Genomic DNA, 26,754 nt, shown 5'->3' with positions numbered 1-26,754 from the left:
TACACAATAGAAGGGTAAAGGGGACACGATACCACGTATACAATAAAAGGGTAAAGGGCACAATACCACGTATACAATAGAAGGGTATAGGGGACACAACACCACATATACAATAGAAGGGTAAAATGGACACCATACCACGTATACAATAGAAGGGTAAAGGGGACACAACACCACGTATACAATAGATGTGTAAAGGGGACACCATACCACGTACACAATAGAAGGGTAAAGGGGACACGATACCACATATACAATAGAAGGGTAAAGGGGACACTATACCACATATACAATAGAAGGGTATAGGGGACACAACACCACGTATACAATAGAAGGGTAAAGTGGACACCATACCACGTATACAATAGAAGGGTAAAGGGGACACGACACCATGTATACAATAGAAGTGTAAAGGGGACACCATACCATGTACACAATAGAAGGGTAAAGGGGACAAGATACCACGTATACAATAGAAGGGTAAAGGGGACACCATACCACATATACAATAGAAAGGTAAAGGGGACACGATACTACATATACAATAGAAGCGTAAAGTGGACACCATACCACGTATACAATAGAAGGGTAAAGGGCATAAAATACCATGTATACAATAGAAGCCTAAAGGGGACACCATACCACGTACACAATAGAAGGGCAAAGGGGACACGATACCACATATACAATAGAAGGGTAAAGTGGACACCATACCACGTATACAATAGAAGGGTAAAGGGCACACAATACAATGTATACAATAGAAGCGTAAAGGGGCCACCATACCACATACACAATAGAAGGGTAAAGGGGACACGATACCACATATACAATAGAAAGGTAAAAGGGACACGTTACCACGTATACAATGGAAGGGTAAAGGGGACACGATACCACATATACAATAGAAGGGTAAAGTGGACACCATACCACGTATACAATAGAAAGGTAGAGGGGACACGATACCACGCATACAATAGAAGGATAAAGGGGACATGATACCACGCATACAATAGAAGGGTAAAGTGGACACCATACCACGTATACAATAGAAGAGTAAAGGGGACACGACACCACATATACAATAGAAGCGTAAAGGGGACACGATACCACGTACACAACAGAAGGGTAAAGGGGACACGATACCACGTATACAATAGAAAGGTAAAGGGAACACGATGCCACATATACAATAGAAGGGTAAAGGGGACACGATACCACGCATGCAATAGAAGGGTAAAGGGGACACGATACCACGCATGCAATAGAAGGGTAAAGGGGACACCATACCACGTATACAATAGAAGGGTAAAGGGGACACCATACCACGTATACAATAGAAGCGTAAAGGGGACACGACAGCACGTACACAATAGAAGTGTAAAGGGGACACGATACTACATATACAATAGAAGGGTAAAGGGGACACGATACCACGTATACAATAGAAGGGTAAAAGAAGGGTAAAGGGAACACGATACCAAGCATACAATAGAAGGGTAAAGGGGGCACGATACCGTGCATACAATAGAAGGGTAAAGGGGACACAATACCACCTATACAAAAGGGTAAAGGGGACACGATACCACATATACAATAGAAGGGTATAGGGGACACGACACCAGATATACAATAGAAGCGTAAAAGGGACACCATACCACGTACACAATAGAAGGGTAATGGGGACACGATACCACGTATACAATAGAAGGGTAAAGGGGACACGACACAGCATATACAATAGAAGGGGACACCATACCACGTACACAATAGAAGGGTAAAGGGGACACGATACCACGTATACAATAGGAGGGTAAAGGGGACACGACACCACATATACAATAGAAGGGTAAAGGGGACACCATACCACATATGCAAGAACAATATCTACACATTGGTGCACTCTTTCAATTCTATTCAAAAACTGGTCATATTTCTTATGTTTTATATTGATAGTCATTTCACAAAAGGTATGCTTACTAGATTACCAGTGTGGAAGTGATCAAGACTGAGTAGAATTTCCATTACCAAAAATTAAGAAATGGTTTCACTCAAAAAAACAACATAGTCCTATCTATGTGCTATCTACTGGCTATTCTCAAGCCTGATCCATTTATACTTACAAATAAGTAGTACAAATTACAGAAAGCGGTAGAATGGCCTTGCAAGCCTGTTGTTCCTGGTTCTTCCAGTGTTATCAGACTTCTTCCTGCTCAGAGATAGCACACAGGGAAAAAGCTGCTGGACTTTTATTCTGCTTGGATCTGTCTGTGGCTGATTTTATCAGTCATTAAAGTGAATCTGTCAGCATTTTTGTCTATATAATCTGAGGACAGCATGATGTAGACACAGTCTTCAGGGATGTGTCGCTAATTAGACTGTGTGTTATTGTTTCCATACAATGAATGTTTTATCACTAGGAGATTATCACTACCCAGGCTAGCTCCTTTATGCCTTGTGGTCTGACCATGCCCCCTGAGCCATACCTCCCAACCGTCCCGGATCCCGCGGGACTGTCCTGATTTTGACAGCCAGCCCCGGGATCCCGGGCGGGACACTAATGTCCCGTGCCTAGGGCAGGGACAATGCAGGGGGCGGCACCTGAGTAGCTTAGGTTTGTGGCTGTTTTTTTTTTCTTATACATGCTGGGTCTCCTCCCGACCGATCCCGCCCCCAAACCCCCCCCCCGCCCCCTGTGTGTGCGGCGCTGCCACGCTGAGGCAGAGAGCCAGCAGCGATCAAGATGAGAGGTCAGCGACTCACTTCCTCCTGTGTGTGCACGGAGCTCCGACTTCTCCTGCTCTTAGCTGCTATCCCGGCAGAGAAGGAGAGACGGGGGAGGTGCCGGGACAGTGCAGAGCTGTGAGCAGCCGGAGAAACTGAAGAGCTGCAGTGCACATGGACAGATCAGCCGCCCCTGCACCACAGAGGAGATTGTGTGTGTGTGTGTGTGTGATGTGTGTGTGTGAGATGTGTGTGTGTGTGTGTGTGTCTGATGCTGCATGTGTGTGTCATTGTGTGTGTGTGATGCTGCATTTGTGTGTGTGTCATGTGTGTATGAGGTATCTGGTGTGTGTGATGGCTGGGTGTGTGTGTGATGGCTGGGTGTGTGTGTATGTGTGTGTGTGTGATGGCTGGGTGTGTGTGTGATGGCTGGGTGTGTGTGTGTGTGATGGGTGTGTGTGTGTGTGATGGGTGTGTGTGTGTGTGATGGCTGGGTGTGTGTGTGTGATGGCTGGGTGTGTGTGTGATGGCTGGGTGTGTGTGTGTGATGGCTGGGTGTGTGTGTGATGGCTGGGTGTGTGTGTGTGATGGCTGGGTGTGTGTGTGATGGCTGTGTGTGTGTGTGATGGCTGGGTGTGTGTGTGTGTGATGGCTGGGTGTGTGTGTGTGATGGGTGTGTGTGTGTGTGTGTGATGGCTGGGTGTGTGTGTGTGATGGCTGCATGTGTGTGTGATGGCTGCGTGTGTGTGTGTGTGATGGCTGCGTGTGTGTGTGTGATGACTGCGTGTGTGTGATGACTGCGTGTGTGTGTGATGACTGCGTGTGTGTGTGATGGCTGTGTGTGTGTGTGTGATGCGGTGTGTGTGTGTGTGATGACTGCGTGTGTGTGTGATGGCTGTGTGTGTGTGTGTGATGGCTGCGTGTGTGATGCATTTGTGTCAAAGCTGCATGTGTTTGTGAGCTGCGTTTGTGATGCTGCGTGTGTATGTGTGATACTGTGTGTGTGATGCTGCATGTGTGTGAGCGTGTGTGTGAGCTGTGTGCCTGTATGTCATTATACAGTATGGAGAACTGTGGCCATTATACAGTATGGAGCATCATGTGCGGTCATTATACAGTATGCAGCATCATGTGCAGCCAGCATACAGTATGGAGCATTATGTGCGGTCATTATACAGTATGGCGCATCATGTGCGGTCATTATACAGTATGGAGCATCATGTGCAGTCATTATACAGTATGGAGCATCATGTGCAGTCATTATACAGTATGGAGCATCATGTGCGGTCATTATACAGTATGAAGCATCATGTGCAGCCAGCATACAGTATGGAGCATTATGTGCGGTCATTATACAGTATGGAGCATTATGTGCGGTCATTATACAGTATGGAGCATCATGTGCGGTCATTATACAATATGTAGCATCATGTGCAGTCATTATACAGTATGGAGCATCATGTGCAGCCAGTATACAGTATGGAGCATCATGTGCGGTCATTATACAATATGGAGCATCATGTGCGGTCATTATACAGTATGGAGCATCATGTGCGTTCATTATACAGTATGGAGCATCATGTGCGGCCATTATACAGTATGCATGCGGTCATTATACAGTATGGAGCATCATGTGCGGTCATTATACAGTATGGAGGATCATGTGCGGCCATTATACAGTATGGAGCAGCATGTGCGGTCATTATACAGTATGGAGCATCATGTGTGGCCATTATACAGTATGGAGCATCATGTGCGTTCATTATACAGTATGGAGCATCATGTGCGGCCATTATACAGTATGCATGCGGTCATTATACAGTATGGAGCATCATGTGTGGCCATTATACAGTATGGAGCATCATGTGTGGCCATTATACAGTATGGAGCATCATGTGCGGTCATTATACAGTATGGAGCATCATGTGCGGTCATTATACAGTATGGAGCATCATGTGCGGCCATTATACAGTATGCATGCGGTCATTATACAGTATGAAGCATCATGTGCGGTCATTATACAGTATGGAGCATCATGTGTGGCCATTATACAGTATGGAGCATCATGTGTGGCCATTATACAGTATGGAGCATCATGTGCGGTCATTATACAGTATGGAGCGTCATGTGTGTTCATTATACAGTATGGAGCGTCATGTGTGGCCATTATACAGTATGGGGCATCATGTGTGGTCATTATACAGTATGGAGCACTGTGTGGCCATATTTTTTTGTTTATAACTATTGTATATGAAACAGTGTGATCGGCAGTGCTAAATGGGTGTGGTTGGGACGTGGATATGGGTGTCACTAATTATGAATGGGTGTGGTCAGAGGCGTGGCCTAAAATTTGCAAACTTTGTCCCTCTTTCCCATCTTCAAAAGTTGGGAGGTATGCCCCTCCTGTTTAGCAGCTCACTGTCAATAGACAATGTACACAGAAACCTGTGGTGCTGGCAGCTTTTCTGCTCTGCTACATCTAAAACCTCTGATTGTATCATAACTGCTGCACCCAGTAAACTAAGTGATACCTCACTGAAATCAGGGTCTCTTACCCTACATTATGCAGCTCTCAGATGAGATAGCAAAAACCTGGTGACAGATTCCCTTTAACTTGTTCTGTTCAATTGTCTGCTTAGTTTTTTATGCCATATTTTCTGTGCAATTGTAACCTTCTCCCCAGGCTTGTTTCCAATTTTTCCGGCTTTCCTCCTTGTATTCTCCCCTTCTTTTTTCACTTTTGTGTTTTGTGTACTGGGAAAGCTGGGTTACAGTGTGCTCATGCTGAAACAGCCATTGTAACCCAGCTTTCCCACAGCTTTTAGTTAGTTATCAGTTATCAGTTTATTTAGTTATCATGTAAATGAATATATGCAAAATACATGATCAAATGAATATTTAGGCACAGGACAACCCTTTAAGGATTCCTCTATAGCAGAATTGTGTTCCCCAAGAAACAATTGGTTAAGCTTTTCCTATTCGGACCCTGTGTGATGCTGCTCAGCACTACCTTCTCTCAGCGAGCACCTAACATACTGGACACAACCTGCTTTGATTTTACGATCTGGTCCAGCCGGTGTGAAGCAGAGGTTTTTCTGACTGGTGCTGTAGTTGTTGTTATTATTATATCTCTAGTATTGATCGGATGTATATCTGTTTCATGGTTGAAACTGATGGCACAAGGTCCTGTGCTTCATTATATGCTTGATGTTGGGTACTAAAACATAGGCACAATATAATAGTACCAGCCACTGTTTATAGTAAAAGTATTGCTCCTTTCTGGACATTTTCAAGTTTTGTTTTTGTGTAATAATTAGTGATGTGCGAACGTGCTGAGATAAGGTGCTATCCGACATGCTCGTGTGCTAACCGATTGACTTTGGCGTGCTCGAATAATATGTTCGAGTCTCTTCGGCTCTCTCACCTTGGTCCTGTTATTTCTTACAGAAATATGTCAAGACAGAGCGAATCACAAATCACATATTGTTTAAGGTTTCTATGTTAAATGTATTTTTAAAAAATGTTTGATTTTTTTTTTTTACATTTTCTATATCACTATGTGGAAAAAAAATCAGTAAGCAATTTATACAAGGGACATGAAGCCGAATACTCACCAAATGACTGCAATGATCTTAGTCTTACTCATTCTCTGGGCAAAGAAAATTGTGCAGAGAAGGGGAAGAGGTGAGCTGTGACCATCACCTGTTGTGAATGGTGAATCCTGTTTTATCTTCCATCTCTGGAAGTGTTTCCTTTCGTTTTTATCTTGAGTGTGATGATAATGAGACTGCAGAAAAGACACCACTACAGGACAGGAAGTATGGGTCTACTAAAAGACTTAGCGGCCAGTTGTGCAATTCACAAGATTTTTGCTGTTGTATTTAATTTTTTAATAGATTTGGAAAAGTGATGAAGGGGTGTGTTGGAGTGAGACAGTTCAGATTCACGAGGAGGAGCATGCCTCTTCATGAATCAGGAGCGTCTGATGAGTGGCGTGCGCCTCCGAGCACTATGCCAGAAATTTTACTCCAGTTCCTGACTGGAGTAAGATTTCTGTCTTAGGGAACGCCACAGCTCATCATGAAATAGAGGTGGTGTCACGCCCTGCAGCGTCCCACCCCAGCATTGACCATTTTGTTGGAGCTGGGAGAAATTGGCCTATAAATGCCAAAATTCACAAAAGTTTTAGGAAACTCGCAGTAGTGTCAATATTTTCTGACTTTTCAAAGAAATTTGCGCTAGAAATCTGATAAAATTGCTTTGATGAATCAGGTCCATAGTTTCAATATTGATAAATTTAGGCCCCTATACACATTAGAAATGTCATGGTATGTAACAATCTAACGGGGTCGGACAGCGGACAGCACAACACACACTCAACGGGATGGAAATGGGGAGAGGAAGGCCCTACCGATAGGGAATAAGGGATGGACACCTCCTGAGCTCCAACTTGAGCCTGTCCCTGCACTTCCCTAATGCCCTAAGCTGGTTCTTCCCCCTGTCGCCGTCAGGAACCTCCTCCCTTACTGTCACATCACACTGCCCTGGCTAGTGCACTGGTCGGCAAGGGCGGTAACCTCACCACTGCAGATGGTACAACACAGGGGACAGTGACAAACATGAGACAGACAAGGAAAAAACACCAAACTTAGCTTAACAGCTTTCTCTGCTGCAAAACACCGCACAGCAGACGAAAGGCACCCTGACCAATTCCATGAAACCAGCTGATTCACCACTGCAGCCAGAGAGCTCCTTACTCCAGGCTTGGTCAACATAGATTGCTCTATCACCGACAGTCAGCTGATGCATCACGTGACTATTTAAAGGATGGTGGGAGTGGTCACCACGAACATCAGCTGACCTAGCAACTCTGAAATTGCAGTACACTGCGAGCAAGGGAAGCTGACATTAACCCCTGCTGGCCAGAAAGCAAACAAGCTACATTTAAATCATAGAGGAACCAGAGCTGCCACACATCCAAAAATGGATCGTGACAAGATGACAGTCGAATAAATCTCATTTTGATGGGATCGGTTGGCCATTTAATGTTTATGGGTCCTCCCGACTCGCCCCTAACATATATTTCGGACATGCTGAATTACATTTCCCGATCCTTTGATTTTCCAGGGAGATAAGCTGCAGTCAGTCTTCCGATTGAAAACAGAAGCATGCTCACCTAACAGAAGCCATTACACCAGTGTGAAGAGAGTCTTACGGTAGTCATAAGCATGATATAATTGTAGATTATTAACAATATCATGCCACCAGGAATCATAAGAATAAAGAATGACAACCACAATTGCTTTATATTTTTATTAAAAAAAGGAAAAATGTTAATAGTTGAGATGAGCATTCCAACGATAAATGTCAACTTTAAACTTAATTAGGTTACAATAGTCTCCTATATAAACCCTGATATATTAAAAAGAAATATACAAGAAGTAAGATTTCTCCCTATATGATTTCCTTCATCCATTATTCAGCATCCTTAAAAATCCAAAAAAGTTTCTTGTTAAACTCGGACACTAGCTACTGCACGTGAATTGTTATTGTTGCTTCTTATTTCCTTATTAAGCATTCCATTTCTAGACAATACAATGACAGGTATCTAAGAAAGTGCTTTTTGGTTAATAAAATACTGTATATAAAGTGTAATTATAAGGCATTCTCACTGCACGCTATGCTCCCACGCCGTGTCCCAGCCCCGTGGCCTACGCATTTATGCTCTATCACTGGAATGTTTCTCTGTCGTCCGTCATTAATGCATATTCCTGTAAACAGAGGTGATATGATACAAGGTGATAAACATGTTTTTTTTTAGATTATTATCAATCCCGGAAACTTGGTAACACGGTGAAATGAGAAGCTATGCTAGTAGACAACCCTCTATAAAGTCCATTACTTATATAAAATTGTAAAATGATACACTACACACTTCATACTTTATCTACAGTGTAGATACTATGCATATTGAGGTTATATTTGAAATAATATTTGCCCAAGTCATAGTTCCCGTGTAGGTACAGCGCTACACCTTCCATGTCTCAGGTCGGCCATTTTACTATTTCGATAAGCAATCACATGCATTGAACAAAGTACCACCAACTTGTGCATTTGATAGCACCCCATGATAAGACCTATATCACAGGGCCATGCTAGGGAATCTTTCCTGCGAAGATAAAGATTGATGTAGCTGGGGCGTGAAATGGCAGAGACCCGGACCCAATAAACGAACGATGCCGACTCAAGATGCTCCTTCCTCTGCCTCTTTAGGTTCCTGAGAGGACGCCTCCTCTCGTCCACCCTCTTGAACTGGAGATGGGTTTCTGCTTGTTTTATTGCTGTCATGGCTACTGTGGCTCCCAGCGCTCCCTAAACGAGTGGAGGCGACCACAGCTTTAACAGCGGCCTAAGGGGAAGATAAAGTATTTCCAGTCACATTAGTAATTTGTATCTGCACAGACCGAAGATCAAAGAGACTCAATCTACTGAAACACCACTAATGAGGTGGAAATGACACACAGCTCCATTTATTCAGAAGCGACAGGTCTGCTCTTCAGAACCGCGGCACCTCATGTATAACGTAATGGCTGTCCATCAACGCATTAAGAACAATGTTAATGAAGGGCTCCTCTGATCGTTCACCTCCTGTCATTAGGGACTCATCCGTGTACATATATCAGTCTATTATCAATCCTTAGGAGACATGACACATTTTCATACATGTGCATGATGTCACTCGCCACAAATCTGACGTCCTGTGTTCACTTTACTTGTAGGTCAATAGTGGAGAGCGACAGTGGTTGTGACGGTGACTGCCTCGTCTGTACATTTGTACAGGACCATCAGAAGTAGTCCTGATATCTGAGGGATCCCAAAGCCCATCTTTTATATAAGGCGTTTTATAAATGGTGGGTGGTAGGAATGGATTTTCTGTTCAGGACTAATAGATTCAAGCTATGTTTCTGCCATTAAAGAGAAGCTGTCACATTGTACATACAGTCAGAACTGTGGACAGCATGCTATAGAGGGGGAGAAGCCGAGCAAAATGATATATAGGTTTATAGGGGAAAAAAATGGTGTAACTTGTATTTTATTGATTGAAATCCCTGGTGTTTGTATGCATAGTAGTCTGGTAGTGGGCCTTGTATAAGACCGCCCACTGGACTCATATACAGACAAACACAAGGGATTTCAATGAATAAAATGCTAATGTTCCTGTAACTTTGCCCACAAAACTGTATATAAATACAGATCAGCTCTTCCTGATGTCTGACAGCCTGCAGATCATTTTGAACATGACATGTTCCCTTTAAACAATATATAAAAAGGTCATCCCAAAAAGGGAACTTAGACCAGGAGTAGGTATATCCTGTTCACCCAAGATGTTCAATCTTTGGGAGGTGTACCACAGAGGGTATAAGCCAGGGTTCCCGACAACACTGAGGTTCTTTGAGACTTCATTAGGGTCTCCCAGAACATATACAGTAACAGTAAAACCTGCTATCAGCTATAAACTCATCCGCAAGGTCTAACAAGCCTCTGGTTTTTCCCAGGGGTCCCTACAATAATTATAACTGCACGTTCTGGCTTGGAGGACAGGGGCTGTCATTGGCAGCTGTAGCAGATGTAGTGTTGTAAGGATTCAGCTGCTTTTTACCCTTTCTACAAGGCATAAGCAAGGCCATTTTTCATAACTATACTGAATTTTGATCTGTAACATTATCTCAGTATTTTACCATGCATACAATTATTTTTGTCTAAAAAATAAAATATGGATGGGTAAAAATGAATGTAGCTGTCTTAAAGGCTATGCACATTTTTCATTGCGCATTTGGTTTTTAAATAAAAAAAATAATAATCCGCTATAGAAATGTCCTACTATATTGATTTTGCAGAGTGTGTCTAAGTCGCTCATCTAGCTAACTGTTCTGCAAAATCTGTCGTATATCAATCAGTCCTCTGCTTACGATTCTGATGGGTCTCAGCTCTTCACCTGCCTCCTCTCAGTAGGGGAGAACGGATCGCACACAGCAAATTAGAAAGACAGAGCAAAGCATTCAAGTTGTTATGGAGGGCAGCTAACATAGACTGTAGGAAGCTAGGAAAGCTAACTGAACAAAGAGAAAGCAGAACACCCATGATATACAGTTAGGTCCATATATATTTGGACAGAGACAACATTTTTCTAATTTTGGTTGTGGACATTACCACAATAAATTTTAAACAAAACAATTCAGATGCAGTTGAAGTTCAGACTTTCAGCTTTCATTTGAGGGTATCCACATTAAAATTGGATGAAGGTTTAAGGAGTTTCAGCTACTTAACATGTGCCACCCTGTTTTTAAAGGGACCAAAAGTAATTGGACAATTGACTCCAAGGCTATTTCATGGACAGGTGTGGGCAATCCCTTCGTTATGTCATTCTCAATTAAGCAGATAAAAGGCCTGGAGCTGATTTGAGGTGTGGTGCTTGCATTTGGAAGGTTTTGCTGTGAAGTAAACATGCGGTCAAAGGAGCTCTCCATGCAGGTGAAGCAAGCCATCCTTAAGCTGCGAAAACAGAAAAAACCCATCCAAGAAATTGCTACAATATTAGGAGTGGCAAAATCTACAGTTTGGTACATCCTGAGAAAGAAAGAAAGCACTGGTGAACTCAACAATGCAAAAAGACCTGGGCGCCCACGGAAGACAACAGTGGTGGATGATCGTAGAATAATCTCCATGGTGAAGAGAAACCCCTTCACAACAGCCAACCAAGTGAACAACACCCTACAGGAGGTCGGCGTATCAATATCCAAATCTACCATAAAGAGAAGACTGCATGAAAGTAAATACAGAGGGTTCACTGCACGGTGCAAGCCACTCAGAAGCATCAAGAATAAAAAGGCTAGACTGGACTTTGCTAAAAAAACATCTAAAAAAGCCAGCACAGTTCTGGAATAACATTCTTTGGACAGATGAAACAAAGATCAACCTCTACCAGAATGATGGCAAGAGAAAAGTATGGCGAAGGCGTGGTACAGCTCATGATCCAAAGCATACCACATCATCTGTAAAACATGGTGGAGGCAGTGTGATGGCTTGGGTATGCATGGCTGCCAGTGGCACTGGGTCACTAGTGTTTATTGATGATGTGACACAGGACAGAAGCAGCCGAATGAATTCTGAGGTATTCAGAGACATACTGTGTGCTCAGATCCGGCCAAATGCAGCCAAACTGATTGGTCGTCATTTCATACTACAGATGGACAATGACCCAAAACATAAAGCCAAAGCAACCCAGGAGTTTATTAAAGCAAAGAAGTGGAATATTCTTGAATGGCCAAGTCAGTCACCTGATCTCAACCCAATTGAGCATGCATTTCACTTGTTAAAGACTAAACTTCAGACAGAAAGGCCCACAAACAAACAGCAACTGAAAACCACCGCAGTGAAGGCCTGACAGAGCATCAAAAAGGAGGAAACACAGCGTGTGGTGATGTCCATGAGTTCAAGACTTCAGGCAGTCATTGCCAACAAAGGGTTTTCAACCAAGTATTAAAAATGAACATTTCATTTAAAATTATTGAATCTGTCCAATTACTTTTGGTCCCTTTAAAAACAGGGTGGCAAATGTTAAGTAGCTGAAACTCCTTAACCCTTCATCCAATTTTAATGTGGATACCCTCAAATGAAAGCTGAAAGTCTGAACTTCAACTGCATCTGAATTGTTTTGGTTAAAATTCATTGTGGTAATGTCTATAACCAAAACTAGAAAAATGTTGTCTCTGTCCAAATATATATGGACCTAACTGTATGTGGGGAATAAAGGGAAAAATCACACACTATCCGGCATCAATGTCTGGCAGCAGATCTGTCTCCTTTATTGGCTGTAAAAGGGAAAATCTCTCCAGGAATGAAGCTGTGCTAAAATATATGAGTTAGTGGAGGCAACAGAATTCTGGACACAGATCTCACATCCAGCATGTATTACAGGGAGGAACACACAAGAGAAAAGTCAGAAACTTGGAGCAGGATGCCAACTACATATGAGATGAAAATGGATAAAGGAATGACGATGGTACATAGAAACTTTGCACAACTATTTTAAACTAAAGGTAACCACTAAAATTACGGTACTTCTTCCATTTTAAAGGAGTCCAAGTCACACTGGACATGCACCAATGAACCCAAGAGATAACAAATGTAAGTCCTCCCGCAAGGTGTGCGCCATATACATTACCTTGAGCTTGCGTCTTGCATTAAACTCTTGCAATTTCTTTTGAGCGTTGTCCATATGAGCAAAGTTTGCAGCTTTGCCTGTGACCCAGGGGTGTTGAAGAGCTTGGTGAGTAGTCAAGCGTTTCTTTGGATCAAACACAATTAACTTTTTCACCTACAATGGATACATAGGGGAAAAAGGAGTACGGTAAATATCTTAAAACATTAGTCTACTACATTATAGAGGACATTACAAATAGAAAGTAAAAAAATAAAAAATAGCAGCCGAGCCAATGCATGAAATTAAAGCTAAGTTCACACTGGGCGTTTTTGCAGTGTTTTTTTTTAATGCAAATTTTCAGCTGCGTTTTACAATACCAGCAAAGTCTATGAGATTTCAGAAATCTCATGCACACAGATTGTTTTTTTTGTAATTTTTTTTTAGTGTTTTTCACCCCTTCAAATGAATGGGTGGTGAAAAAAGGCTGAAAAAATGCACCAACAAAGTTTTTTGTGCCAAAACCTGATTCTATAGAATAGGACTTTTTTTTCAACTAAACTAAACTTTATCAGCATGCATAGGAACAAATCTAGCATGCCAGAACGGTCGCAAAAAACGCACACAAAAAACGCAAGAAAAAACAAGGAAACATGCTTTTTTTTTCTGAAGCTTCTTTCCTGCCTAGAGATCATGTTTTGCTCCAGAAAAAAAACACTGAAAAAACGCCCAGTGTGAACTTACCCTTAAGGTTAGGGAAAATTGTGAACTGAATAATAAAAGGATACTTCACTGCTCTCCAAGGTCCTGAATATCAAGGCTAGAAATCAGTAGAAAAGTGAATTTATCATCGTACCGTAGACATTACTTACACAAAACTAATATTAACCCCTTTATTCTACATGATCTGTTATGTCATGTAGGGGGTACAGGTGTATGGAGCTGGGCAAGTGCAGGCTGTGTTATACAGCTGGCATCTGCCTCTAACAACAATGGTCACACTCAGACAGACGGCTTTACGTGGCACAATATCGCCTAAACATCTGTTCAGGTGTCCACTAGGGCCTTTACGACAAGCAGGATACCAATGGATTGCCATGGCAGCCTGTAGGAGACTGTAATTTGTCCTATATATTGAAATATTAAAGTATTGCAAAATTTATGATGAGAGGTGAAAAGCCTGGATGTCCAAGTCACTTATTAAGACTGAAAAGATGATAAATGAAAAAAATTAATGAATTTTTTAAAAAATATTTACAAATAAAAAAAAACATAAAAAATCTAATTACCTCCTTAAATATAAGGAATTTAAAAAAGAACAACAATAAGCATAATCGGTATTGATGGGTCCATAAAAGTTTGAACTTTGGAAATATAAAATTCTTTAACCCAATCAGTAAAGACTGTAAAGAAATAAAAAAAAAAAATCAAAACTCTAAAGTTGCCACCACAAAGAAAAACAATAAAAAAGTGATCGAAATATACTCCAAAATGATACCATTAAAAAATACAGCTTCTCCCCCAGAATACAAGCCTTCACATAGAATCATCGGTAGAAAAATAAAATAGTTATGGATGTTCAAAAATTGAAATGGTGACACACACCATTGTTTTTTTTACAAAGCTCAGAATGTTTTTAAACCACTAAAATAGTAAATACACAGATTATAAGTTTGATATAGCTGTAATCGTACTAATCTAATCATGCTGCTAAGTTGTTATTTCTACCACACAGTGAATGCTGTAAAAACAAAAATAAAAACCAAGGCAGAAATGCATATTTTTCACGATTTCACATCGCTTTGTATTTTTGTCCCAGTTTTCAGTACATTATATGGTAAAACAAGTGGCTTTGTTGATGAAAAATAAAAACTTATGCTATGGATCTTTAAAGATAGAGGTAAAAATAAGAGTGTAAAAAGGAAAAATTAGCCACCAGAGGAACAGGTTAAAAGGAACACATTTGTCTTCATTGTGCCTTTTTCAGTGAATCCTACCAGTGTACAGCCGTGACTTTTTGTGTTATGTGACAAACTTACTCAACATTTCATAAATTTGTCCAATGTGTTGCAGAAATGAGAAGGTGTGGTGATTTTGGTATAAATTTGACGCCTCCATTCATAACCGGCATTTTAAAAAAATGTCACAGCTTATAAATATATCTAAATCCCAATTATTATGCTCCCTTAATTTAAAAAAATAGGCAAAGTGGCAGGTTTTACTCACCAAGTCCTTTGCATTCAGTGACACATCATCCCACCAGGGGGAGACAAAGTCATAATCACAGTTGAGGATTCTCTTGAACATGTACTGGTCTCCACGCTCATCGTAAAATGGTTCAAAGCCGCAGAGTCTAGAAGAGGAGAGATCAGCGAGATCATTTATCATTCCTGTGCGGTAGTTTATCTGGTACTTGTGTATGCCCCAATATTTTGTTCTAAACACCAACCTTTTCCAGAAAACTGGCAACCATTAGGCCCATCTGGCAGCATGGCTGGCCTTCCCATAAACTCCTTCTACTTTAGAGTAGCCTAACTGTGTCAGAAGTTAGAAAGGAGGCTAAAGTGTGTGACAGACTTTCTAACCTGCCTTCAATTCTATGTTCAGTGTTCTACGTGTTCAGTTGATGTCTGTTCTTCATCCATCACATTCCATAGATGACATGTTGTATTATTCCTGGACGTATAAGTGAGACTATTCTCCGGTTATTAGACATTTGCCAAAGATGTTCAGCTACATTCACATACTAGTTGCATTTATAATGTAATTAGTGTCGCCCTTATTTTGTGGCATAATATTCTATGATTATCATTGTAAGACATGACAAAATGTTAAAGAAAACAAACCAATTTTGACATCAATATTAATTATTATTTTTGTAAAATAAGCAGTCTGCTTAATGGGGTGTTCTGGAGTTATTAAATTGCTTTAATTAGTTAGCATGAAAATATGCAAATTTGCAAGTGACTTGTTTTTGTTATCTGCTGTCATTTTCCTGCAATGAGAGATTTTATCTTCTGTACTGTCCAGCTGGTCTCTATGGAGATTGGCCACTAGCACCTGACCAGATCCTGTCCTTTCCAACAGTGCACAGTAATTACATTCCAGGAGAGGAGTTAACTCCTAACATACCAGTCACCTCTTTCAAACTCACTGGTTCCTATACAGCAGTTAGCTGATCAATTACCCCCTCCCTCTCAACTCTTGACAGGGCTCTTATCAGTACTGTATAATCACAATACTCTCCTTTCCACACTCAGTTTTCTCCCCTCTCAGCATCAAGCCCATCTGTCCCAAAGGAGCCCTGTTCTTGCTCAAATGCTCTTGTTATCCAGATATGTAAATATAGTGCTAACAGTGGAGACTCCAGAACAAACCACTGATGGCTGAATGTGTTATAGCAGACCTTGTGCTGAGCTTTATAGTTCTACTAATACTATAGCTCTGCTACTACCCAGAACCAGGAAGAGAAAAAGACTTAAGTTGTGAGCTGCTGAAGAGACAGCTCTGAGAATAACCCTTTAACTCCCATCACTTTTTTGTTATCATTGATTTGTATTGTATTTGGTATATTAAACCAATAAAATATACCGTTAAGCTTAATTCTTCACATTAATCAGTGTCCAATAGAAATGAGCAATTCAATTTGTGCTGCCCTGGCCCAGCATTATAAAGGATAGTGGGGTACGGTTCTTTCCTCCCTCTTACCCTTTCTACGTGGATCATCTATCTTGCTAATGTTTCTCACAATATCTGTTTTAAAAAAAACCTCCACATGTATTAAGGTTTACTCTTCATATTTAATCAATACTAAGCTAGTGAGTTATGGATATATGAATTTTTAGAATGAGCTTTTCTCTGTGTTTACATCAATATCTTACAGGTTTCCATAAAATGTGGGTGTTCCCTGGGATTTGTTCACGGTTTCTCTCACGGACAGACAGAACTGTGCAAATATTCAGAGATTTTTAACAAGAGAAAACACAAAACATTTGAAGAGTATCAGCCAGAGCCATCAGTTCCTGAAGTGAGCTGAGACCAGTACTGCGTACCTTGTGATTTTTTCCCCATTATTAAGCCTCACACTTGTACATATATAATTGAAGGGATGCATACGTGAAATTCAGTAGGGAATTTGGATTTAGTTATTTTACTCACTCATATAATGTCATTAATTCCACAAAATTATCATCACTGTCCCCATTGTGGCTCACATTTAAATACCCCATTGGTATGTGGTGGCTCAATGGTTAGCACTGTTTTTTTTGGTGGGTTCTTAGGTTCAAATTCCACCAATGACAACATCTGCAAAGAGTTTGTATGTTCTCCCGTTTCCCTGGGTTTCCTCCGGGTTCTCTGGTTTCCTCCCACATTCCAAAGACATACTGATAGGGAATCTACATTGTGAGCCCCAATGGGGACAGTGCCGATAATGTCTGTAAAGAGCTGTGGATTAATGGCGCTATAGAGGGTCAGTCTGGGACTTAAATTCAGCCCTGGCATTTGGGAGCACACAGGTTCACTTGCTGCTAAGTGAATGCGATATATGCTTGGCAATTTTTGTGGATCGCTCAAGATATATATAACATTTACAGAATACAAACTGTTGTGAAGCCAGAAAAACACTATGTGAAATCTAAAGGGAACCTGTCAGTTCAGGTAACTCTATTGACCTGCAGATATAGGGTTAATGTGGAGGCTGATAGCATTATGAAGGTGCTCAGCCACTGTACTGAAAGTGTGGCACCTGGGAAAAATTGCTTTCCTCCCAGGAGCCACTGGCTTTCAGTCATGAAGGAGTGCCTAGAGCGATTACAGTCACCACAGCAGTGAGAGCAGCAGCTGTAAGCATGCCCCTGGCTGTCAGTCAAGGAAAGAATGCAGCAAGCAGGGACCAGGCCCACCCACGAAAGTGACTGCTCTCCCCATTCGCTCCTTACAATGTGCACTAACAGTGCGCTCTCTTTCCGGCTCGTCACTTTTAACTAGAGGTAGCAAGGTTGTGCACTGTTACTCTGCACTGAAAAGAATATTGCCAGTAACAAGATCCTACTGAGCATACATTGGAATTGACAACTGACACATACCCAGAAGAGCAGGGACTAGCCCAGTCTCTGAAATGTATGTCATTGATGATGCCATTGGCGGACACAAACAGAAAAGGGCCCCTGTGCAACAACAGTATTGAGGCCCTTTGCAGTCCAATAGCTCATCATAATGCACAATTCCTTCTGTTTTGGAGGTAGAACTGGGCCACCTTACCTCTTGGGCCCCTGGTTGTCTCTTGGACCCCTGGGCAGCACTACAGCTTACATCAATGATATGTCCACCACTAGATGACACTTTGTTTCAGGGTGACAGAGGCTACAACACTGACCGCAGCCTCTGCCTCCTGATGATGATTCACTTGAGTATCCCAGAATGCAATGGGAATTTTCAAACTGAACACCACCAAAAATAGAAAAAAAAATAACTAAAGCAGTTAGATTAGAGAGGGAATTTTTCATTAAAGCGTGCTAGAAATTCTATTAGATTATTACAATAAATAGTCAACTAGGATGAAAATCATTCGTTTCAGACCACCCCTTCAAGGTGCACCTAAATATACCATTAAAGGGAATCTGTCAGTTGCCCTAACTCCCTAAACCGCCACCATGACTGTATTGCACCTTTCTACATTTTCATTAGCTCCTTTTTGTTGCTTAGTGATTGAAGATAAATGTAAAATTAAAGGGGTTGTCCACTGCTCGGATAACCCTTTGTTAATCACTATTATTTTATTCCTCCCAGTAAAACAGTAACTCTTATGCTCACCTCCAGTGCTGGACGCTGTTCCAGGTGATCGCTGTAGAAATTCAGCGGTTTCACTCTCTACTCCTTTAGACATAACTGATGTCATGATCCAGTCCGGGGTCTGTTTCTGATTATTCTCTCCCGGGGATGGTCATGCGGGGGTTAATCTTCCCTGCCTCGTTTTGGGATCTGTCTGGCTATTTCAGTCCGCTGTTACCTACAAGCAGTGTCAGTTATAGTTGGTGTCTCTGGCTTGAGCAGCTGACCCCATTATATCCTGATTTGTCCTCTGCCCATTTACCTAAGTCCCGTTTCTGTTTTCCCCTGTGACTTCGCCCATTGTAGTACTCGCTTTCCATTTTGAGACCCCTTGGTATTTGACTCAGCTTGTCCTCTGATCTGTTTGACTGTCTTGTGTCTCTGGCTTTCCTGCTCCCGATCGGCTCTGACTTCCTTGGCTTGTTTCTAACCATGTGTATTCCTGTGACCTCTGGTACTTCTTTCCCTCTCTGTTGCTGACCTGGCTTTGTCTGACTACTCTTTCGCCACCTAGTGGCTCCTGCCTCCTGTGATTTCACTGTGAGTGTACCTGTTTTCCTTCACCAGCACCCTCTGGTGGAGGTTGTTTGCTTCTGCGCTGCATTAGGCATTACAACTGACATTGGTAATAAAGAAAAAGAGATGTGGCACTCACCCAGTTTGCAGTATAATCAATGTCTTTTATTTACCACTAGATGGTGGCCCGATTCTAACGCATCGGGTATTCTAGAGTATGCATGTCCATGTAGTATATTGCCCATTTACGTAGTATATTGCCCAGTCACGTAGTATATTGCCCAGCGACGTAGTATATTGCCCAGCTACATAGCATACAGCACAGCGACGTAGGATATTGCGCAGCTACGTAGTATATTGCACAGAGCCACATAGTATATTGCACAGCTTTGTAGTATATTGCCCAGCCTTGTAGTATATTGCCCAGCCACGTAGTATATTGCCCAGCCTTGTAGTATACAGCAGAGCCACGTAGGATATTGCCCAGTGACGTAGTATATTACCAAGGCACGTATAGGGCCAAAAAAAAAAAAATAAACATACTCACCTAACGATCCGAGGGCCCCTTGTAGTGTATCATACTCACCATTCTTGTCGCTGCTCCTCCGCGTCCCGCCTCTTCTCTTCCTGGGATCCTGTGCAGATGGTAGTGGTCGGCTTCAGGAAAATGGCCGCTGGATGCTGCGCGTGCGCAGATCGAGATCGCGGCAGCCATTTTCCTGAAGCCGAGTTCCATTGCAAGTGCCAGGGCTGGTGGGAGCAGGACCTATGAAGACGTCGCGGTCACATGACCGTGACGTCACGGCAGGTCCTTGCCGCACACCAGCCCTGGGACGGGACCGGACCGCAAGCTGACGCTTGTAATGGAGCGTTCCGGGGAGCGTGGCGAGGAGCGAGAAAGGCGGCGGAGGGTGAGTATAGCAGGTTTTTTTTTTTTATTTATTATTTTTAACATTACATTTTGTACTATTGATGCCGCATAGGCAGCGTCAATAGTACAAAGTTGGGGACACACAGGGTTAATAGCAGCGGTAACGGAGTGCGTTACCCGCGGCATAACGCGGTCCATTACCGCCGGCATTAACCCTGTGTGAGCGGTGTATGCGGGCGCCGGCAGTGAGTGCGGGGAGTAAGCGGCCATTTTTTTCTGGACTGTGCGCGTCGCTGATTGGTCGCGGCAGCCATGACAGGCAGCTGCCGAGACCAATCAGCGAACGAATAACGGTGACAGACAGAAGGACAGACGGAAGTACCCTTAGACAATTATATATATAGATGCTCCGGTTACAGACATTCGCTTGGAAGCGGCAGGTCAACGTGAGGGTGCGGGGAGTGAGGAGAGGGAACGTGAGGGTGTCCTCTCCTCTCTCCCCGCACCCTCATGTTCACCTGCCACTTTCAAGCGAATGTCTGTAACCGGAGAAGACATTGATTCTACTGCAAACTGGGCGAGTGCCACATCTCTTTTTCTTTATTACCAATGGACACTCTCTTGGAAGTTTTATGCTGTGCACCTTTTCCCAGTGGCAATTAGCAACCGTGTTTCATATGTCCATAAGGATTGAATCCCGTATATTTTTTGATTCGGTTTAACTCCTGGTGCCATTCATTTCTTTCTCTTATTACAACTGACATCCGAAGGAGGCGAGAGAGCAGCCGTAGCTCTCACTTTTTCTGTATGCCTGGACTTGTCCAAAAGCAAGGAGAGTTTTCATTTTAGACTGGACAACCTCTTTAAAATAACTGGTGGCGTTGGTGTCATGGCTTCCTCCCTCATTTATGTACTGAATGAAGATAGGAAGAAGCAGAGGTCAGGTCACCACTATAGTTAATCCCTGTGCAGCGCAGGAATTTAAATAGAACAAATGGGGCATCAGGGGCAAGGTTTGTATGTGCTTCCCTGTAGTGAAAGAGGGGCTCACAGCTGGCATGGGCCCATCTGCCAGTTGCCTGAATTGCCAGATGGCTTGTCCGACCCTGGCGCTATATAAGGAAAGCATAATATATACAGACAGACCATAGAAACTTCTTGCAGATGTTGTCTTTGGTGGTATTTAAACCCAGGATCCTAGAGCTGCAAAGCAACGGTACTAACCACTGAGCCAGCATGCTAACCACTGAGCCAGCATGCTAACCACTGAGCCACCATGTCACCATTTCTATGCTAAATAGTGATTTTGCTAAGGAGAAACATCAGAAGACAATATGTTAATATGTTTTTCTAATGCAAATGAGTACATGTAAATGTATATGGGTATGGGTTGAGCTGACAAGTGGTAGAAAGCCAAGCATTATTCTGCTTTTTATGCACAGTCAGTGAACATCCTTAGCAGTCTCACTGTCAGAGAGACACACGTGTGCAATGTGTGAAGAACGAGCATGAGAGGTGATGTGTGACACATGTGAAGTCATAAGGAATCTGTGAAAAGTGCACCTCTGGAAATAAAGAGATGATAATTTCATCTCTGTCTGTTCTCTTCCAGCCTGGCAGAATTATCATTGGAGAGCAGCTTCCTTTATAACTTGACTGCTTCTATTTAAAAAGAGATCACAAGTGAAGCATGAAGCCGGGTCATGTAAATTATCCCTTATCTTCATACCTTGTCATTTCTAATACACTTCAATCTTCCCTTCTCGTCTCCCCGATATAGTGCCAGTCTGATACCCATATGCATATTTATAATGTTAACACCCTGTTATGGACACTCCACATTACAGATCGGGAAGAGACCTGGACTATTCAGGGATGAATTGTGGCTGTCAGTGCTGGGCTATGGTTTATAATATAAATGCCCCCTTCACCACCATCCACTGAAATGTTAAAGTCAGCAAAAAATATAAGTTAGTGAATAATCTTTAGTACATTTCTAATAAAAAAATATTATAAATTTATATGTTTATATAAAATATATTTATATGTGTATTATATACTGTATAATAAAGTTATATGAGAGGTATTGGCAACAACGAACATTGCAGCTAAAAAGGTGTTAGTTACTCAGCTTTCCAAGCACCCTAAGTAGCAAATTCTAGTCACGCAGCACACTCTAAGTGCAAGCCCACATGGGACTAAAAACAGAAAATGTACCGTAATAATATATTGCATTTATTATATTCCTACGTGGGCCAAAGACATCAGCCTATGTTGTCATATTCACACTGCAGGTGGCGCTAGTGATGGAGGAGGAGACATTGGCGTCTGAAAGGTGGAATACTCATGTGGCAAGGAGAATTGACATGTGTGTGTGCTGTCCAGCAACACTGCAAGTTTAATCAACTGTGACCTGTGCGGCAGCACCACACCCGATTTACGTTCCCAGCAGTTTATTGGGAATTACCAGCTATTGTTTTTGGTTTCCTATACTGTCGATGTGCTTTTGATATTCTATCACTAATCCTGGGCCGGTTTGGGACCTCGACTTTCTCTTACCTCCTGGCCTTGATCCAGGCTTGTCTGACTGAGTTTTTGACTGACCTCTTGGTTTCTGATCCCAGCTTCGCTGATTCACCTGATTCTGCCATTGGTTCTGTATCTGTTATTACTAATCTGGCTAGTTTGACTACTCTTACCTCAGGCTCACTCCTCCGGACAGCAGCAACTCTGTGGACGTAACCCAGGAGACCCTGCTGCTAGTCTAAATCCCTGTATGGAGAGGTCAAAAAGTAAAGGGTTCCTTTGGGATCTGCTAGCACAAAGTCTGTCTGAGGTTGCCTTTTTGAGCAGATGACCTCAGACAGACATTACAGTGTTCTTAGCCCTGTTTCTCTGCTCGCTATAGTTGTTGCTAGTGTGCAAAATCCTGCAGTGAACTAGTAGGTTCTGACTATAGTTTTTGTGTAGTTGGGTTTTACTTGTATCAGTAGAAGCTGCTTCTTAGGCTCCCCAGCACACAGACTGTTCTCTATTCAATGCTACTACTTCTAGTACTACTACTACTAATAATAATAACAGCAACAAAATAAAACATTTTTCAATCAGGACCTAAAAAAAGTGGAAAATTGGATATGATTTGACAAAAGACGATCACTCTAAGGCTTTAAAGAGAACCTGTCAGCAGGACGCATATTGCCATATTGCCCCTGTGATACTGATTAAAATACCTGTGGTGAGGAAATCCATTTTGTGGATTTTGTGTAATCAGAGTTTGATATTTTCTTATAATCATAGCTTTGTGTATCTGAGTGGGACTGTTTGTAAGGTCTTCAACTCTGCCATGGCCCCTCCACTGCTCCTGGTGTCTTTATAGTCCTCTTTTGATTAAACTTTGCACCGGCACCGTCCTAGCCGAGGGCTGCACTTGTCCACTTTGCCTTCCTGGCAGGCTTCAGGAAAATAGCGCAAGTGGTGGCACAAGCACATATTTAGATCTCGGCTCAAAGATGAGAAGACCGCCAGCGGTCAATCTGCTCATGTGGTGCCACCGGCTCCATTTTCCTGAAGACAGCCAGCAGATCAATGTGCAAAAGCGCTGCCCGCAGCTAGGATGGTGCTGGCGCAAAATTGATACCAGGAGGATGATAAAGACAATAGAAGCAGCAGAGGGTGTCATGGCAGAGTGAAAGACCCTACAGTCCCACCCTGAAGCATGAAGCTATGACTTTAAGAAAACTTCAAACCCTGGTTACACAAAATCCACAAGACGGATTTCTTCACCACAGGTATAGTTTTCATCAGAATGTCAGCGCCAATACAGCCATGTGTGTACTTCGCTTAGCAAAATCCTGCTGAAAGGTTCCATTTAAGTAAGTTTCAAACTTCCATTAACTTTCAAATTTTGTCATTGAAAGTAAACATTCTTGTAAACATCTGGAGGCTGAAAACCTGCACTTATCTAGTCCTGCTTACCCAACAAATGCTTTAGTTGGATAATTTTTAGACACTTTAATGCACTGTGAGCTGAACACAGCAGTAGAACATCTTTTACTCCGCGCAAACAGCAGTCCTGCCTTCTGTCCCATACACAGTCCCATCCCCACACTTAATTTCCACATTCTCACACTTGTTTATCTTCCAGGACCCTAACCACATGACTGGTCCCATGGCAACGAGTTTGGCGTCCCGGGTACGTCCGCCCTCTGTTCTCTTATATACCCCTATCACAGGTATATACTACTCATGACAACAATTTGAGATTTGTTTCACCATCTTGATTATGCGCTCATATGCACATACTATGCGAACATCCTTGCAATAGTTATTATATTATATATGCACTGCCATATGCACTGTCACTTTATATGAGTATATCCTATCATCTTGATTATATATATTATATGCTCATATCATGTGAATATCGTTCGCTGCAATTAGTTGATATGCACTGACATATGCACTGTCACTTTATCTGAGTATATGTCACTCTTAAATTAAATTTTATTAGTACAAAAATTTAGATTCTCCTTTACCTATTGTTATGGGGTTCACAGTATATTATATATAGGTTATCAAATAATTCATTATATATTATGCATGTGTGGTAAATATACTATAATACATTCACTAATTTTTAGTGTACTTAATATTTTTGATTTTTTATTCTTGATTTGGTATTACACACATGCATATATGTGTATACTATATACATATATATATATATTTTCATATATATTCCTTTCATGATTTATTATATGTAATTTTCTGGTCCGTAAGTAGTATGCGTCCCTCTGCTCTGTGTTTTTGTTCCCACCCATTCCAAATTTTATATTGATCTATTAATGTTTCCAATAAAAGAATATTTTAATTATATTTGGGTTTCCTAGTCGGTGTTCTCTTCGGGTATAAATGATCGTTTCCGATATACCCTTTCCATGACTCACATACTATAATTGAAATATAATGATTTTGTACTATGTACTTAATATCTATTTATAATTATCTGATTTTGTGTGTAGTTTTTGAGAATTATTGTAGAAATTAACAATCCCACCTTAAGCCTCAGATGGAAGGCTACAACATACACTGTACCATTCTATAGGTGCACACTGGACCTAGAGAGCCATGGAAAAAAAATGTACATTTTTTTGCAGTGGCCATATCTTTACAGCAGAAAAAAAGATATGTTGACGCATTCCACCCGTTGAAGCCTCCTTTATTTGAATGGAGCCTTATGGATACATTTCATTAATTCATTTTTCCTGGCATATACACTTGCAGGGGTTTTCTCACCAAATACATTAATGTCCTATTCACAGGATGGGGAAAAAATGTATGACCACTGAGGGTATGGCTATTAGGACTTCCACAATCCCAAGAACATGGGTTTCAAAATCATCTATGTAAATGGAGAGGTGGTTCTGAAACGCATGTGCTCCACCAGCTTGACCACATAGGGTAATTGGGATGTCCGCTCTTGAAAGTGGTGATGGTTCTAGCGAATCAAACACTTATTACTTGATCTTTGGATAAGTGATACCGTGATAAATCCATTTATAGAGAAACCCCTAGTAATAAATAGCTCTCACCATGCACACAGCATTTATCCTGAAATTATTCCTACATTCCAGGCTAATTGCTGCCTACATTAATATTTTTCTGAATATTTATGTATCCATGTACAGTATATTGCTGTCTGTTGGCTTCTTCCTCTTTTCTATTCAAATTCATTAAGCATATAAGTTACATTTTTTTGATTACCAGTAGACTTGATTTTGTCAGTTTGATCTCTATTTCCTACACTTTATTTGAAAGGGTTTAGTAATCTTCTCCACCTCTATTTTTTTTAGAGGATTTGGGGATTTTTTGAAAAATTGCTTGCCAATAGATTCTATTTTACAACATTTGTTCTTGTGGACATTAATTGGGTTGTCCATGAAAACAAGTGGGATAAGTAATAACTCATTGATCGGTGGAGGTGCAACCATTGGAGCCTGCATCAATCGGCAGAATGGAAAACTTTTATCCCTGCTAGAAAGGACTTGCAGTGCAGATGTTGAACCGTTGCTTTATTCATTCTCTTTGGGGCTGCCAGAAAGAGCCAAGCGCAGAACTCAACAGCCCTATAGGGAATTAACTAAGTGGTAGTCAATAAAAGTGCACAATTCTGCCGATCGGTGTGGGGCACAGTGGTTGGACTCCCATAAATCAATAAATTGTCACCTATCGCTTGCAAAGCTGAAAACTTGTTTTTACCAGAAAACTCTTTTTTAAGGGACCGTTTTTGTTATAAGTACTTACAGTATATAGGTGATGATACCCACTGACCACATGTCCACTTCAGGTCCATAGGCACAACCCCTGAGAATTTCTGGAGCTGTAAAAAAACAAAGAAAAAAAATGTGAAAAACTAAATTAATTGAAATATTTTATATCTGATTATTGTAATAAGAAATCCTATTCCAATGTGTTGGCACAAAGGAAGCTTCTACTTTAACCCCTTCATGACCTTGGGATTTTCCGTTTTTCCATGTTTGTTTTTTGCTCCCCTCCTTCCCAGAGCCATAACTTTTTTATTTTTCCATCAATATGGCCATGTGAGGGCTTA

At 41.6% G+C, this 26,754-nt stretch overlaps 1 protein-coding gene across 1 annotated transcript in view; it reads right to left on the bottom strand.

Moving 5' to 3' along the window:
- Nucleotides 1-8,022: 8,022 nt before the first annotated feature.
- CAMK4 (calcium/calmodulin dependent protein kinase IV) overlaps nucleotides 8,023-26,754 on the bottom strand; it is a 354,738-nt gene continuing 336,006 nt past the window's right edge. The window contains exons 8-11 of the mRNA XM_077290272.1: nucleotides 26,448-26,523; nucleotides 15,152-15,278; nucleotides 12,950-13,102; nucleotides 8,023-9,133 (exon numbers count right to left, since the gene is read on the bottom strand). Of these exons, the coding sequence (XP_077146387.1) occupies nucleotides 8,969-9,133; nucleotides 12,950-13,102; nucleotides 15,152-15,278; nucleotides 26,448-26,523 (521 nt within the window). The 3' untranslated portion in view covers nucleotides 8,023-8,968. The remainder of the gene's footprint in view (nucleotides 9,134-12,949; nucleotides 13,103-15,151; nucleotides 15,279-26,447; nucleotides 26,524-26,754) is intronic.

Source organism: Ranitomeya variabilis, chromosome 1, assembly GCF_051348905.1.
Source record: "Ranitomeya variabilis isolate aRanVar5 chromosome 1, aRanVar5.hap1, whole genome shotgun sequence".
NCBI lineage: Eukaryota > Metazoa > Chordata > Amphibia > Anura > Dendrobatidae > Ranitomeya > Ranitomeya variabilis.
This window is presented reverse-complemented; position numbering and strand designations above follow the sequence as displayed.